This window comes from Larus michahellis, chromosome 3, assembly GCF_964199755.1.
Source record: "Larus michahellis chromosome 3, bLarMic1.1, whole genome shotgun sequence".
NCBI classification, from domain to species: domain Eukaryota; kingdom Metazoa; phylum Chordata; class Aves; order Charadriiformes; family Laridae; genus Larus; species Larus michahellis.
The window spans coordinates 48,746,109-48,763,884 of record NC_133898.1 but is presented as its reverse complement, the minus strand read 5'-3'; the positions used below and the strand labels follow the sequence as shown (position 1 = coordinate 48,763,884).

The following is a 17,776-nucleotide window of genomic DNA, read 5'->3' as shown; positions in this document are numbered from 1 at the left end:
ATGGTGCAGTGCCATCTCTTTTTGTGATGACAGTGCCCACACAAACTAAGTCGGGAAGCTCTGCCTTAAAGCAATGGCATTTGCAGCTAAATGACTGCTGGGGAGGCTGAATCCTATTGAAAAATAAATCTGTATCTCTCTCATTGTCACAGTTTAATGCAACTGGAAGAATAAAACATTGAGCTTCCAAACATGGCACAAAAGCAAACTCTCAGTCCTACAGGCAGGATTATGATAAAAATTGGCACAGAGACGGTTTATATTCCACACTTCTATTGGGTGTCATTCATGTTCTCTACCTGCTAATTTTCCTATTGTGATATTCTTCCTATTTTTAATAGCATGGAAGAGACTTCTAAACTCTGATGTTAGCTAAATGTTCTGTTGATCAAAGCATGTGTGAGATAACATTATCAGCAGCAAGAAAAAAGACTTTTGCAAAGTAGTTTTTTCATTCCCATATCAGGTTTCTAATTTCTAAAGTAGAGTGAACAGAAGCAGTGGCAGAGAGCTGCAGGCATTAATTACCCACCCGTACTGGCCTAAAAATCTTATACCATATTTATTAGTTCGATGTCTTTCACGTAAAAAAAAAAAAAAGATTTTTCATAAAACTATTTCTCCCAACATCAATTATTTTTAGGGTAACTAGATTAAATAGGTAAGCTGTATTATTTTACCACGAAGTGAGTGAAATTCAAGGGTTTTTAAAATATTCTGTGGTCAAATTCCAGGGCAACGGGCTTAACAGAGAGATTTCCTATTCCTCTAAGGCTCCATTTTTAGTAGGTGGCATTTGTATTTTTCTGTAGAATCACTCTGTTCACACTCTGAATCAATGGCTTCTGTGGCATTTTCTGTCTATGTAATGCTGGCAGCAAACTAGTTTTACTATACAAAAGCACAGGAACTGAGCCCAGGGTAATGAACATACCAATCACAGGGGCCAAATCAAGGTTCAACAGGTGAAGGTACAGCATTATTTTGATGATCACGTGGATGAAGGTTATAGACTAAGTTAAAATTCAAAAAAGCCAGTAAGGTTTTAAATTGCTTTCATGACTGCAATACAGATGTATTCTGTGACTTTACATGGATACAACAATTCTTTGAAAAACTTCCTGCCAAGATAATCTTGATTTTGTAGTAATCGTTTTCAGTCACTGGTCTTCAGAAAGGTGCTGATGCAGGTAGAAAACTGTTGCAGTTCTGTGCTACCTTCGTACCTCCTTTCTTCATATATAGAGTTTCCAGCACTACTTCTCTTACCTACTGGCCACAAAAGGCTTGGATCAAAGCCGCTCCTAGTGGCTTGTATTTTCATCAAAACATCCCGTTCAGTTTGCCCACTTCTTGGAGGTAGCTCCTGGTGTTTGTAGAGGTTATCCCAGACACAAGTGGTCTTAATGAAGGAGGAAAATAGCATTTAGCAGCTGGATTTGGACAGTTAGCAGTTTCCTTTTTTGATTTAAATGGCTTGTGGCTGAGAGTAATTCTGTCAGGAAGTAATTGTTTGATCATTGCTCTTTATCAGGGAGTGTAGCACTAGGACGAGGGGCAACAGTTTCAAACTGGAAGAGGGTAGATTTAGATTAGATATTAGGAAGAAACCTTTCCTGTGAGGATGGTGAGGCACTGGAACAAGTTGCCCAGGGAAGTTGTGGATGCCCCATCCCTGGAAGTGTTCAAGGCCAGGCTGGATGGGGCTTTGAGCAACCTGGTCCAGTGGGAGGTGTCCCTGCCCTTTAAGGTCTCTTCTAACCTGAACCACTCTACAATTCTATAGGAACAGGCCCTTAGGAGCATGCCTCCAGCATTGCTAATGGTGTCAGTATTTTTTGGTGTGCTTCTACAAACAGTTACAGTAATATTTAGATGAGAAAATAATATTTAGATAAGAGGTGATACTTCTTTGAAGAACATTCATCATTTAATTTTGCAAAATCCAAGTCCTTGGTCCTCATCTTCTTCAGTGGGACTGTGCCTCTTGGTGTCCTATGGAGCTCTAGACTTCTAAGAGAGGAACACGCCTGAGGTCATTCTTCAATAGAATAAAGGAACAAAGTCAGTGAAAGTTTGATATAAATAAAGAAAGCAGGGAATAATCTGTACGAAAATTACTTATAAGGAAGTATCAAACAAGAAAACGTGCTTCATTTCCATATCTTGAGCACAAAGTAAAAATTATTAGATCTGGCTCTCCACTTGTTACACTAGGAAGTGACATTAAAGCAGCTGTAGAGTTCATCACAGTAAAAATTTAACACAGTATGCCCGTGCTTTGGATTCCTGACTTATTTCTTACCAGGGAAAACTGCTCAGTAGTCTTTGAATTATTGCATTATGTCAGGATTTATGGCTGAAAAATCTTCCCTACTTCTGGAGACAGAGCACCAGAGGAGGTGGTGCTGTTGTGGAGGGAACCTTTCAGTGCATTACACAAAAAGCACCCCAAAGGCTCTTTTCAGATTCAGAAAAGCACCCCAACATCCCCAGAGATGCCAAAAATGCTCAAATATCAAATACACAATACCTACTGTAATTATACAGTATGACCATTGCTAGTGTTGCTTCAACCTCACTGGTCGCTAAGGTTTTACTCTCTTGGTAAATATTAAGAAGGATTCAGAATAACTGAAATAACTGTTCATTCCCCATGTCTCTCTTTCCTAAGTTTAATGGTTAACAACCTCTGTGCTTATTTGCTTGTGCATGAGTCTGCCTTCCCGCTGTGTTCAGAGGGTGTTTTATCGAAGGAGCTGCTTCACCAGGGTAAAGCCTGGACTACAGATAGCTGGTAGCATGTTCTGGTGAGATTCTACTTGTTTCAGACCAAATATTTTTACATAGAAAAACTGACTGTTCTAAACTGATTTTTTTTTTTTTTGTATTAGTCTCTTTTTAAAATCTGTTATTCCTTTCTAATTTTAAGCCAAGGTGAGGGCTGCCACCACAAAGGACAAGTCTATATCCACTTTTTCCATGATCCCATTTGCTTATAAACAGAAGAGTTCCCTGAGCTGGTTCCCATGCTGGCTGGCAATACATATCCAGGGTGCTAAGAACGGTAGATAGTCCCTTTCAACAGCAGCCTGTATTTACGTTACCTTAAAGTGATTGTAAATCTGTGGCATTAGGGAACCAACCATGCACCTTCACTAGAACTGCTTTATTATTCCAAACAAAAGAACGTTTATGTGTAGACAACAAACCTTGAGGCAGTACTAGGAATACCGCTCATTTCCCTCATAAAGTAAGAGCGCTACATTAAACGACAAGCCCAGTCTTTTCCATATGTGAGCGTGACTAGGGTTTCATATTATCACGGAATCACGGAATAATATTATAAGCTTCAAAAGAAATTCTCCTGCCAATCTGCTAGGGTTTGGGAAATCACATATATTGGATGAGTGTCCTGAGGGGGCAAATGTCCTGAGGGTATTTCAACACCCATCCATCCCTCGTCTACTTGCTCCTGGCTGTTCTATTCCAAAACCTGTCTGGTTTATTTGGCCCCAATTCCTGGAAACTTTCTTCCCTTCAATGCCTATTAATGCTCTAAGTGAAAAATGCCCTGGAGCGCTGTCGATGGGAGGAGCGCTTATCATACGTGCTCTCTGAGCTGGAGCCTTCCAACTGCGTAATGGCTACTTGTGCGAGAAGCTCGGGTACAGAAGAGCTCTGGTGGCAGACCACAAGCACAGTGTCCCCTGTTTCAGGCTCAGCGAGTCTGCCATCAAGAGTGAAGGAAGAGAAATGTTTGTGTAAGTTGTTGGCAAGTTGTGCCTTGACTGGGACTGAACTGTCACACCAAATTAATATAATTAAAAAAAAACCCAACACACAACAACACAGAACACTGAATGGCTGTATCAAACATCTTGCTCAGACTTGTATCCTGGCTCTGACAGTTACCAGCAGCGGGAAAGTGTAAAAGCGAGGCAGCGTGTGGCTGTGTGTGCCCAGAAGAGTCTCTGAGCTGCCAGTAATTTGTACATCAGGAACTTATGAAACACTGTGCACCAATGCCAAAAATTTAGTCTGTTTTTCTGCTAAAGTAAGATCTTGTCTGAGAGGTATTCTTGTATTCCTCTCAGTGGGACCTACTGTTCCTATAAATTCTCCAGCAGGCTTTTGGATATGCTTGAAAAAAAGGTTTACTGCTTGTTCTTTTAACTTCTGCAAACTGCTCCTCACAGTCTTTTTTGGTTTCACTTATTATCTGTTTACACGTAACCTGCCAGAATTTATAATCCTGTTTTCCTCATACGGACATGATGCCAGCTTTCTGAAGGATGCTTGCAAAAGGCAGGCAACCCAAGAGAGAGGAAATCCTACCTCCTGTGAGATAAAAACAAAACAAAACAAAACAAAACAAAACAAAAACCCCTAGTCACGGTTTTAACAAACTTTTTAGCAAACCTGATTATTTAAATGAAAATCAGACACCCAGTAATGTTTGGTGGATGGCCGGGTGAGCATGACGAATGTGTATGGCAGACACAATGCTGTCGGACACCACATCCCTTAGGTCCTGTCTACTGCCGTTGTGATTAAATCAAAGACACAGAATTTAATATTGTGCAGCGTGTTGAATAACAGTCTTGCTGTTATCTGTGCACCGTCTAGGGACAGCACGCTGTGACAGTTCTAACTTTTAGCTTTGTTATTTGCTAAGCGAAGGTGACAAAGCCTGATGTGGCACAGCAAGCTGGGAAGCAACCGTACTGTCCAGCAAACGCTTCTGCTACTCAGAAATAACAACTGTGTCATTAGCTGAAGTGACTTGAGGAATAAGAGGCTGAAATGTTCACATTTTGTTATGCAAATAAAAATGTAAAAGTATCGTTATGTTCTTTCCCATTTTTTCATTTGAATAGAGTTGCATATGCAATTGTAAGAAGCTGAAATTATGCTTGTGGCAAAAAAACAAATGCAAACTTTATTAAAAAAAAAAAATCAAGCCATTTTTAAATACTCTTCATTCTTCTCCTTAACAACCAATACATCTCTATCAGCCACCTAAACTTCAGACTGGCCCCAATATGCTACAAATTAAATATTTTGATTATGAGTGTGCAAAACCCCTCCTTCCATCAAAAATGAATCACTGGATTTTTAATTTTATTTCAGTGTGAAAAACTGACAACATTCATTTATGATTGCCCCCAGCTGACCGCCCTGTCACTCTGCCTCTTCTGGGAGATTTGTAAGACTCATTGCTTTTTCAAGCCAGACTAAGAACCCAGATGTTCCAGTTGGCCGTATTTGCAGAGGACAATTGACTGGAATAGCCAAAGCGGAATAAATATTCTGCCAAAGTCCTTTTGGAATAGCTCCTTATGGCAACACCAGGCTCAAAGTCATTACCCTTTTTACAGTGGTGGCATTTAATTGAAGAGTTACTCTGCAGACAGGACTGCCTTTAGCAGTGGCCACTCATTTGCCTTTTCTGAGGAGGCATCTCCCTTCCTGTGAGCGCCACTGTCCCTTCTAATGCAGTCACCAACCTCCCTCTGCGACTGCCCTTTTCCCACTTGGAACAACTGTCCTTTAGAGCTTAACTGTTCCTGACTGGAGATGTTAACTTAAATCTAGTTTAATGATGTCAAGGCTCCCCTGAATCAGATTTTGAAGGGAGACACTTTATTTCTACTCAATCAGCATGCAGTTATTCTTGATTTGTACTAAGGCAATAGATAAAGTATTATTCCCTTTGGTTTTATTTCATATCTTTAGCTTTACCTGCTACTCCTGGAGTACTTATTAGACCCTTCAATAGACAGGAATGATAGTACGCCTTTCCAGTCACCAGCTGTATATGGAAAGACATTTGTGTACCACATAGGAAATGAAGATACAAACCACAGATTATTCCACCAGCACTTTCTGGCATCAAAATCAAGGTGCTTGCAGCGAGTTTAGCTCTACACAGCAAAGAGAGGGGAGGAGAGTTAAGCCTGATTAACCTACCCTGCAGCCTGTACCCTCGTCCTACCCTCCTGATGGCTTTGCCAGCTGCCAATGTACCTGCATGCATGTCCAAGTGCAAACAAGAGAGAAGGGGAGGGTAATGCAGAGTATTTTCACATGCCAGAATATACAGCAAGACTCAGATGTACTTTCTTTTGCAGCCCTCTAACAGTACCTACAAGCTCAAGTCATTGACAGAGACTCTATTACATGAGGGGCTGTATGGTGTATAAAGACTAATCCTGACCTAAGGAACAGTTGGGAAATCTACTTGGAAAATGCCGGATGGGATATAGCACTGCTAATAGAGACTTCTGAGGACTTGTCAGCAGATCTTAGACTGCTTAATACATTTTAGGCTTTACAAGTGTTAAGCCCCAAACGTATGTCTTTTACTTTGACAAGGCAAAAAGAGATGTCAAGAAAGAAGAAAATCAAAGGGAATTATTGTAGACCATGGACTACAGAAGAAACTTTTCACTTCCATGTTGAAAACTAACCAAAGAATAAGACCTGACTGGTGTAAGTAACCACAGGCTGGAAATATTAAGCCTTTAGGGTGACAAAGGACACCCTGGGCATGTTTGCTTTAATGCAAATTTATATTACTGATAACAAAAGAAAGGTTCTGCCCTACAGCAATGTTCCCTGTCAGCGTCTCTTGTTCATGCCGTGATTACTGCTTGCAGATGCAAGAGGCTTCTTCTTCCTCACAATTTAATTTCTAAAGCTTTGTCAAGATTTAGGACCAATACCACCTGTGAGTATTTCTTCGTATCTTAAGAGATACAAGACTTTCAGTATTAAGGTTTTTTTCTGGTAAGTTTATATTGTTATACCACTTGCATATTTCTTTAATTTAATATTTTGATTTGAAAACAATTTTCTTTATTCACATTTAATATTTCCAGCAAAAGTTCTCTAGATGGTTCATATTTATGGAACTGGTTCCTTAAACTTGTTTTCTAGCTCATGTGGGGGACTGAAATCCTTGCCCCCTGCCTCCTTGCTCCTGACCTCATCACTTCCTGCTCCCCTCTCTCTTTCTTCATTGAACACATGAGAGGGGATAGCACTGCCCAAACCACTTTGAAGAGGAGATTGTCACTGCCTGTAGAAAGGGTAGAGAAAATGTCACTGCTACGTCTGTGAACATAGTCAGTTTTCACAAAGGGTTGAAACCTAGCTGGTTAGACTTTAAAACAAATTGAATGAACCATGTGGTTTCAAAGTCCTTTGAAGGAATTGCCTATAAACCATGCTTTTCTAACAGGTAGTTTATACCATAAAGGATTGTTTGTATGTGTAAGTCAGAGAAAGCCAAGTAGAGCGCTGGTCTTTCATGGTATTTTACACAGAAGGATTCCCTCTGCCCTTGCAAAAAATCTTAAAAGGTTCAATGTTCAATGACAGAAAGCTACATTAACAGGCTGTTTGCTCCCTGGAATGGAGTAATGACCGGCAGCCAGGAGCACTGCTGGAAGCTCTCCAATGTCACTCACATGTTGTATGACCAGCGCATGTCCCTCTTCTCTGCTCCGTTGTGCTACATTGGCACTACCAGGATGCAGATGGCTGCATTACTTGGCTATGTCTGTACTTCTCATGTTGTCCAGCTTTCCAAGTCAGACAAATCTTTCTACAATCCTCCTTATTAGACACACTTTCATAGATCTCAAGCTGTGTTAACACAACCTGATGTGCTTGTGCTCTGATAGTCCCCCTCAACTTCTTGTGTCTGTATCCCTGAGCTAGTCTATCTACTGGGTAAGGCCATAAGAACAACAGCAGGCTCCAATTGCCCATGGCATATCAGACCTCCTGCCCTGTACCTCCCACCCGTCAGCCATGGACATGCATTTAACTCAGGCCCTCATCCTTGCTCCTTGCTTGAGCTATGTTGTATGTATACTATGCCTTGCTTAGTCTACGAGACTTCCTGCCTTGACTGTGGCCCCATCTCATTGCTATGGGTTACCGACCGATCACTGGACTGTGGGCTGAACCTGGTAGCATCGCTGGGCCTGCTCTTCTTGTTCGGGTGCTGTGGGACCGCCTCCTTGCCTGTGAGGTTACTGCTCCTGCCTGCTTTGCCATCACCCTCATGCCTACTCTGTCACCAAGACCTTCCAGTTCTTTTTCACAAGGTGAGCCCTGCAGCCTCGACTGATTTTTGAGGCACTCTCTGTTGAATGGAGAACTTCATAAATGGCTTGCTGTAGCCCCTCAGCTTGGGGATGTCTGGCAACATCGGCAAGAAGCTCTGCCAGCATATAAGAAGCCAGGAGGTACCTTCAGAAACTTGTTTCTGTAACCAGTAACTGATCCAGAGCAGATATTGTCCTGACCTGGGCAGGGGCAATGCAACTCAGACTTCAGCAGGCTGTGCTAACGGGAAGAAAGGAGCTAAGAATCTCATACACACCCAAGGCAAAATGTTTTCCAACTCTCAGAGCTCAGTATTGAGCAGGTTTTCCTTGGTGCACACATTTAGCTGCATGTGTCCTGGCCCTTTTTGCCCATTTCCCCACGCTGTCACAGGGCAGCTGGCAAGCCTGCAGTGGTTCCTCCTCTCTCTTCCATGGATTTGATGTGGATGCCTGAAAGGGGCATCCTGAAGGTTTTTAAAATGATGCAAAATTTCATAATCCTATGAAACCTGTAGTAAGTTGAAAGCAGTTGACACAGTTTGCTTTGTGCAGCAGCATGGATAAACTGTAGGACAACACCCCCTATTGAATTTCCAGTCCTCTTCATGCCTGTGTCTCAGCCCTCCTGGGCATTTATACCCTTTTTAATCAACACAGATTCTCTAAAAAGGTGCAAAATGTTATATGCAGTTCACTTTATTGTGTTTGTTTTCACTGTGATGGAGACTTTAGGCTTTTTTTAAAGTAGTGAAGTCCAAAATCTGTTCTATGGTAAGTAGAATAAATTTGTTGGTATTTCTCTAAACTGTGTATGTTTAATAGCCTATTTTGGCATTTGGATTGTGCTTTGAATTGATTTTGAAACAATCAATCAGCTTTCTTTTGGTTTCTGGTAATATTTTGATCCTGGAATAGAAATGTTAACATCATTATTTGACTTAAATGGAACAAATAATTTGTATCTATGTTGTGGAGCTAGAAAATTAATTCTTAAATAGAAATTGTAATTCTTAAGCACAGAGGAAATTCTAAAAAATAAAAAACAAGTAACGTAACTTAGTCATCCGAAATAGGGCAAGAATCCAGCTGCAGCAAAATAGGACAAGTGGTAAGTAACCTTACAGAACAGAGTGCCGAGAGCTGTGCTCTGAAATCAGATTAATCTGTTTGCTCTTTCAGATTCCTGCATGGTGCTGCGAATGCCTCATTTGGATATAATCCTCTGAAATAAGACTGTTCTTTAGTAACATGAATAATCCCACTGTTCTTGTTTAAATAAGGATTAATTATGTGAATAGTCCATTGGGAACTGCATCCTCAGGAATAAAGGCAGATAATATGGGAATGAAAGGCATGTTTTTGTGATGAATACTATGGAGGTATCTAAAACACATACCCAAAAGCTAAGAGAGTGTGCTAAAACTGTGTGTTTGCTCTTACCCATGCATAAGGTGAGTATACCATTTGAATACACAGGTGTGCAAGTAGAGTAACAAACTAGTGAATCAGACCCTTAGCACCGGGGGGGGGAAGAAAATACGAAGATGGCTTGCTTTGCTGCAAACAGTACCTGGTTTCAAAAGACCTACGAGAGTTCAGCTATGTGTGGGAGGAGCTGGAGAAAACAGTAATTTGAAAAAAACCTTCAAATATACTTGAAATACCAGAACCTGATCTGATTTAAAGACTATTATTGGTTTTTTGCTAAGTATATTAATTTGGATTTATAGTTTAATCCTGTTGTAATTAGGAAGATGTTAACTTCATTGGAGCACCACTTATAAGCACCTTCAGAAACCAGGATTCTCAGCATGATGACAGATGTTTGCATGCATGATACTATGTCTGCAACTGATGTTTAAATAGGACTCATTCCCAACAGTGTTAAGGGCAGGTTTCTTAGATGTGGAAATGATGGCACCTTTGCATTCTCCCGTCCTTTATTCCATTGCTCCCAGCAACTCTAAGCTGTTCTTGGTGTTATTCTAAATGTATGAGAGGGAACAGCATTTTGACAGCCTAATTTAGTAAAATAAGAACAACACTCGGTAAGACAAGGAAAAAGCACTTTTCAAGCTTAAGGGCATGCTCACTGCAAATCCTTGAAGGTTTCCTGTAAACACGCCATGTATTAGAGCTTCTCAAAGAAACAGTTAAAAAGTCTTGGTAACTGCAGGTGTGCAGCAGCCCTGGGGTAGGGATGCACACCGGGATTCTTCGCACTGCGTCGTACTGTCATCACTGAAACTAAACCAAGAAAGGGGAACCGAGATCCTCTAACACTGCAAAACACATTAAGGCTGAAGTTCTGTCTTGATAGTCCTTTGTTGGACGATCAGGTTTAATAATCGCTCCCCTTAACCACTCATTCTTCTTGCCTCCGTTGTGCTCATTCAGTTGTCTGTAAAACTCCAGTTACTCAAGCAGATTAAACACAGTCTGAGGCTGGGCGGCTGCTGCCTCTCTTCCTGCTGCTGCTCCTTCGTCAGCTCTGGAGACCCTTCAGCTGCAAACGAGTTGGATCAGCGACCTGTTCTCACTGAAAATTGAGCTTTAAGGAAGAATTGTGTTTGAGGGCTAGCACCCACACAAGGAAAAGCGTGGAAATATGAGGATGGCACAGGGTGGAATTTGGGACTGCGCTGCGCAAACTGCCTCAAACTGGTTGTGAAACTGCAGAGTAAATGGGACATGTGAAATGATCCTTTTCAGAAGCACTTTCAGATTTTCAGCTTTTTTCTTTTTTTTTCCCCACTGACCCACTTTGCAGCAGTTACACAAACAACTGCATCAGCACACGCAAGGACACGCTGAGCTGTGGTACAAAGATCTGTCGCCACAAAACAGCTGTGGAGACAGTGATCTTTTTACCTAGAATTGCTGCCAGAGAAAATTTTCAGTGTGTTATGTGGCATGACAAAAAGGCTGGAGGTTGGAGAAAGTCAAGCAAGGAAATGCACACCCTAAAATCCCTTAATGAATGGTTCTCAAGGCACTGCCCATCTCTATAATACACGTAAATTATGTGGAAAAGTGATAAAACTAAGCAGTCTCTAGTAGTACCCGACTTTTGCTTCTGTTTAGTGTATTCCGCTTCTGTTGTTAGCTTTTAAAGTTTATGGGTTTCCAGACCATTGCGTATTACACTGGAATTTTGGGACACATTTTCGTAGTGGGAGCTTGGGCTGACCACTGCAATAGTTTTCTAAAAGGCAAGGTCCGCTCTCCAGCGATGTGTCCTGGCATTCAAAACTGGAGCGTGGCCTCTACATGGGCTCTGAAGTTCGACTACTCTCTGTTTGATTTGTAAGCTGCCTGTACTTTTTTCTGAAGCTGAATTAGACATATATATTATTTGAACAGAATGCTACATTTTTTATATGTCATTGCATCACCATTGACCAAAGTGACAGCTGATTATAAAAGTTCCTAGATCACATTGGACTCGAAGGGCTTGTAACCAACTGGCTTTGTGTCTCAAAAGAAAATTCAAGAGTACACATTTAGCCTCCAGGAATCATCTGCACTAATGGCTTTCAACTCAGTTTGAATCTCCTAAAATTTTTCAGGGAAAATGCAGAAGCCATTATTAAGTAAGTACGGTACATGTAGCAACACATACTCTGAGCTGATAAAAGGCTTTCCCGTTGCTGCCCAGAGCCGAGGCCCTGGCGCCTGAAGGAGGGAAGCAAACTCAGTTCATTCCTGGTAACACGGAACCAGTGGCCTCTACATCTTGCTTTGCGAGCTTAAGTTACTGAACCAGCCAAGGAAAACAGGAAAGGCTGGTCAATAATCCATTTTACAGACTTCCTTTTTCTTTTCATATTTTGAACACTGAACTACTTTAAATGACAATGCTGTTCGTGTTTACTACTGGCATCTGAATTACTAGCACTTTAAATGAGTGCAGACGTTATTCCCCTGAGCTATTCTGACTCTTGGCAAGTATTCCCTGTTTGCGAGGCTGCTCTGCAGGCATTTCTTTCTTTTAGAACGTGAGTCCTCAGATAAGAAGTTGAAAGGACGTATCATCACGGACTATGGAAAAGAAGTGAAACTCTTATGTCAAAATAAGACACATTTTATTTGTGTCTGTGCCTTAATTTGCTCAATTCCTTTAGTATAAACTTGTTTCCAGGTTTACCCACCATTAACATGCATCCGCACAGCACTGGGAGCACTGATTTCCAGTTTATGTAAGGCGCATTTGCCTGTTTCCTCTCCATACTGAGTTACTCTTTAATTGCAATACCAGTGTTGTTGGCACTATAAAGACTTACTTTCCGCCCCAACTTCCCACAATGATGGGACAACTCATTTTGTTCAGCCCTGCCTAGCAGCAAAAGTATTGCCCAGTAGCTACCGAGGCACCTAAAGCTACCGGCATTACCCGTCAGGACGCTCAGTCAGCAGACCAGGCTTCGCCCTCCCCGTCCAGCCCTACGTTTCGCAGCTGCCAGCCTCGGGCCGCAGAGGGAGAGCAAACCCCCCACCTCGGGGGAGCTTCCAGCCTGCCGAGGAGCAACCCCGTGAGCTCCGCCGCTCTCCCCTCAGGCAGCGATTCCCTGTCTGTCAGGCGGTGGCACCGCCTCCCCGCCGCAACGGCCGGCCCGCGCTTCCTGCCCGCGCTCTTGGGCGGAGCTCGCGCGTTAGGGGGCCGACGCGGCGGCCTCGCCGCTCGCGCGCGCCCCACGGGTCGCGCGCGGGCCGCCCTCCCCGCCATCCGCCTCGGGGGTGCCTGTCGCCGCCGCGGCGCGGCTGTGACGTCTGGGCAGCATGGCGCCCGCCGGCGCCGACCCGCCGGGTAACGGACGCGAACGCTCAGGGGGGCGGGGGGTGCGGGCGGGGGGTGTCCGTTATTCGCAGCGTTTAAAAGTTCTGTGAGAGCCGCGCCTGGCGGCTCGGCCGGCCTTCAAGCGGCCGACACCGGCCCGGCGGCGATGGCGGTGGGGAATACGGGCGCTTGTTGCAGGGCCGCTCCGGGGCTGAGGCGGCGACTTGGAGTAGGCTTCGCTCTACCGCGGAGGGTGCAGGGGAGCCCGCGCCGCCCCGTCGGACGCAGTTAAGCCGGAAAAAATAAAATTTGAAAAAAAAACCCCAAACAAAACAAACTACCCACTCAAGTGCGTGAGAGGCTGCGGCTTGGTGGTGGGGAGTGTGTGTGCTCCAGGGCTCCAAGCCAAAAATGCCGTTGCGCGGGTTAAACAGAAGTTGGGGAGGGGAGAGGAAGTAAAACTCGCTGCTAATTGATGTTGTATTTTTAAATGGACAGTTCTGTCAGTGGCTGCTTTCAGCGGTGCTGCTACCCGAGGAGATCCTGAGCGCTTCACTTTTTAGTATTAATTTCTGAGGGAATGCCTGCTGCTGAGCATGTACTTAAGCTTAGGCTTGCGTCCCTCAGCTTGTCAGACAGGCTGACAGCTTTTGTGGTCTGAGGTTTTTTCCAGATTCTTCTGGTAAAGAAGCCATTGACTTGCCCTGCTCTTTTTGACATGCCACTTGGGGTCAAGCCATGGCTAGCAGCTGCCCTGCTGCTGCAGAACCGAAGGGGTTTGGCTGAAATGGGAGACATGGGAGGGTGTTTCAGCAGCAGCTTGAGAAGTGGTGGCAGCTGGAGAAAAGTTCTCAGGTGACAGCAAAAATTGCGTGCCGGGGTTGCTTGTGGAGCCCCATTGAACAGGCAGAAGGGAGTAGATGATGGTGTGTACGTCTGGCAGTGATGCAAGGGACCTGTGTTCAGGAGCAGCCTGTCGGGAAGCTGAGTGAAGTGCTTCTCCCTAGCCTTTCAGCACAGGGCATGCCACAAAGCAAGACTGTGCTTATCTGGAGGCTGTTTTGTTTCCCCATGGTTCCTGCCTGTAATGAATAATAATCTGTTGTGAGTAGTTTAATGTTGGGAGATGGACAGTTGTGGTTATAACACAGGAAGCTTTCTGAGCCTGGGATTTGCATGTTTAGGTAGAGACGGAGGACACAACTAACAAGCCTCCTCTGTTATTCTGGGACTTCAGTGTAGTTGTTTGCTGTACAAGCTGACTTTGTAAACGTATTGGCTACACAAGTGTCTGTTTGTTATGGAAGACCTGAATGATTCTAAAGACAAATGCTGACACAGAAATGTCAGCAAGATGCACATAGGTGCCCACGGTGAAGTGGTAAGATCCAGTGCTTTTCTCTTTGGACAGGCAGGGTAGCAAATAACTTAGCGATAGGGTGCTGCTGCCCACTGTTGAAGAGGACCTGTCTGCCATCTGTTGCTACAGTTCATGAAACTCTTAGTGTTTCATGAACTCTTAGTGCCTCAACTGGAGGCATCCAGTTGAAGAAGATTTAATTAATTAAACAGCAAGTAACGCTAAGTTTGTCATGAGTTGTCAGTGGCAGGCTGATAGCAGGAGAATCCTTTCTAGCTATTATTGTAATTTCTGCATTCTGTACAACAATTTTTTAAATGATGGAGAAACTTGTGCTTGGAGCTGGTGTGGGGGAATGCCGATTTGCTAAATTAGGATGTGCAAGTGTGGATTGGCCCTGTTGCCTGTTAGGACAGGACCTGGTAAACCTGGGAAATGGGGGGTACTGTAAGTGCTTATAGCTTCCCTCCTGAAGTTGTTCTTCGATTTGTGTTCTTTTACATTAATGTGACACAAATACTGTAATATTGTCACAGCTGGGTTGATTCTTTATTAAAAGTTTTGGAAGGAACTTGTAATCCTTTATTCCTTTCCAAGTGTGCTAGACTATTTTATAGTAGACTAAATTTTTAATAAAGTGCATAAATTAAAAAAAAAACCTACCTTTTGAGAATTATTGCAGGCATCAGAAAAATGTGTTTTTAAGCAAATCGCAAGCTTTGAAGTCCTGTTTCTTGTGGAGAACATGCGTTCATCCCTTCAATTCTGCACATAAGGCCTGAATGTGCGTTGGGATAAAGAGGTGAAGGAATATTAACTTGCCTTATGTCCTGAGTTGTTTAGTTGCCACATTGTGAAAATGTTATGTTACAGTGAAAATGTTAGGTTACATGTTAGGCAGAGTTTATAATTGTTAGTGGTAGACTGACCAGGGGTGAACAGCTGTACCACAGGGATGCCTTGTGTGCTATGCAAACTTACTTGGAAACATCTACAGGACGTAAAAGTTGTAGCTGATTTGATTTATCCTTTCCAGACTAGTAATTCCATTGTTAAGTGATCTCAAGCCAGAGTGTTTACTTTGTGGAAGTAAAGTAGGATATTAGGATTTTTTATTCTGCATTCTGTATCCCATTGGCCTTTAAGCCAATGCTGTTGAATCACTTTTGTTCTGTCTTGGTATCACCTGCTAAACTAGTTCCAGCCCTAGAACACTCTGTGGTAGTGTGCTTTACGTTTTAAGTTTTAGTAGAGTGTAAAATCAAGGTAATTGTTCCTGGGTCCTGTTAGCACCGCTGGTTTGCTACTATTTCTATTATAGCTATAGAGACAGTTTTTCTCCTGGACACTGTGGAATGGAAGAGGAAATCTATTTCCTAAAGCTCAGCAATGATCTTTATAAAATAAATTTTTCATCAGCTTCTGGCTAAGCAGAGGTAGGAGCAGGGTTTGTAAACAAAAAAAAGGGAAGGGGAGGGGGAAAGGCTGACCTGATTTTTTTCCTGCTTAAAAATTTCTCTGAAATTTTTTTCATTTATTCTGTAACAAACTCTTGCACCCTGTCTGTGCTGGAGAGAGGAATTACATGAGCTGAATGCTGAATTAAGATTATGATACTAGTTTAGCAGAGCTGACTCCCAGCCTCCTCCCTGCTTTTCTCCCAAGGGCAGAGTTCAGCACTTTCTAGCATGCCTTTATGAATTGATCCTCTCCGATATCTGGGGTCTTTTTGGACCTGTCTGCAAACTTTGTTTCCAACTTGAAAATTGCATTATCAGTGTGCCAGAGCACGACTTCAAGAAGTGCAGGCTCCTAATGGAAGAAGAGTCAAGTGTTATCAAGCAAGGACAGGTAAATTGGGGTTTGGAGGGCTTGGAGCTATGCCATCCATTTGTAAAAAGTAGAGTGTGTACGTCTGGCACTGACACCCACCTTCATGATTCCCATCATATTTCCTGCAGCTTTTTGAGATGCTGCTGAAGAAGCACAGATTTGGAAAGCTTCTTCAGAACAAGGTTCTGCGCAGGGCTAGGAGCAGAGATGAGGCAGAAATCTGTGCTCCTATGAGGAGAAAACTGTACATTGAGTCAGCAAGGCAAACCGTAGAGAACGCGCAACAGACTAGATGAGGTGCAGGATTTAAAACCGTATAGATGATTGTAAGTCTTTGTTTGCTTTCCAGTGTGTATGAGAAGATATTTGGGAAGCACATAGGTAGAAGGGACAGAAGCCTATAGAAAGGAGTACTGGTTTTGGGTGGGCTCTGGTGGCCCAGCTCAGCTGTTTGGGCTGCAGCTCTGGGCATCAAGGAGTTGACTTAGAGGCAAAAGCGAGCTCTAATTTGTGTGTCTCATTGGGTTGTAGCTCTTGCAAAGCACATGAGTTACAATCCGTGGGAGACTGTATTGCAGTCGTAATTTCAGATATTGTTTTTTGGGTCTTGCTTCTGAAAGCCTTTAGCTCAAGGTCTGATTTTATTTTCATGAGTAATTTGATGGTTTAACATGAGTAGGTTTAAGCCTCTTGTATAAGAACCTGCTGAGCCTGCCTGCATGGTGTTAAAACTTTCAACTTGAAATGAGGGTGGCTTGTTTTTTGGTATTTTAATCTACCTTCAAATGCTTCATACTTCTTATAAAGCAAATTTTCTTTGGCTTGTCTTCTTGCTGAGACTACATCTGATTTAGAGCTGTTTTTTCAAAGCATTGGTATAAATGTAACCTTGTAATACTTTACTCTTGGCCTCATCTTCTTTCCAGTGTGGTTTTTTTTTTTTTAACAGTACTGATGTCAAAACAGAAGTTGCATTGCAAGACTGCAGAAGGAAAAAAAAAAGTCAAATCAGTTAGCAGTGGCCAGTGATTTTTAAGTACTATTGTGTGTAAGTTGTAATGAGGTGTAGGATGTTTTTGTGCTTCAGAAATCATCCTTTTTTACAAGTGTTTTGATGGTAGTGCATGACCAAAATGCAAAACAGGTGTTTACTCGAAGTGCGTAAGCCCAAGCTGAATGGAGGAGAGAGATGAAGAATAACACATCATTCATCTACATGGTTGTGAAAGATCAGTGGGGTCCCACTCTTGTAAACTGGGATTTTGGTAAAGAGGCTGTTTGGTTATTTTGCTGTATGCTTGTAAGTGTGTCTTTGTTCCAAAATGATTCTGCATACATTCTGAAGAGGAAAAGTAGGATTACTTTTGTGGGGGTTTTGTGCTGGTTTTTTGTTTTGTTTGTTTGGTTTTTTTTTTTAAGCCTCAGACTATAGCTTTGGCTTTTTGTTTGATGTTTGTGATAGGCTTTGTTTGGATCTTAAAGCATTACAATACTGCATCTTTATTCCTAATGGTAGCTCTGAAATTTCTACAGTTTCCTGTTTCAGTCAGTATTAGCCTTACCCTGTCAGTATCTTGTAATTATCATGTGATTTGCCTGATTTATTTTTTTCTGGCATTGTTGCAGAACAGAAGATCTTGCTGTGTTTATGCAAAAGAAAATAAAACCTGGCTATTATCTGTT

The 17,776-nt window shown here is 42.7% G+C and overlaps 1 protein-coding gene across 4 annotated transcripts in view; it reads left to right on the top strand.

Annotated features, from left to right (window-relative positions):
* The first annotated feature begins 12,753 nt into the window (after nt 1-12,753).
* MTR (5-methyltetrahydrofolate-homocysteine methyltransferase) overlaps nt 12,754-17,776 on the top strand; it is a 53,390-nt gene continuing 48,367 nt past the window's right edge. For all 4 annotated transcript variants that reach the window (XR_012586136.1, XR_012586135.1, XR_012586137.1 and 1 more), the window contains exon 1: nt 12,754-12,930. Coding sequence is in view for 1 of the 4 variants with exons in the window: in XM_074580029.1 (XP_074436130.1) it covers nt 12,903-12,930 (28 nt within the window). In the remaining 3 variants the exon portion in view is untranslated. The remainder of the gene's footprint in view (nt 12,931-17,776) is intronic.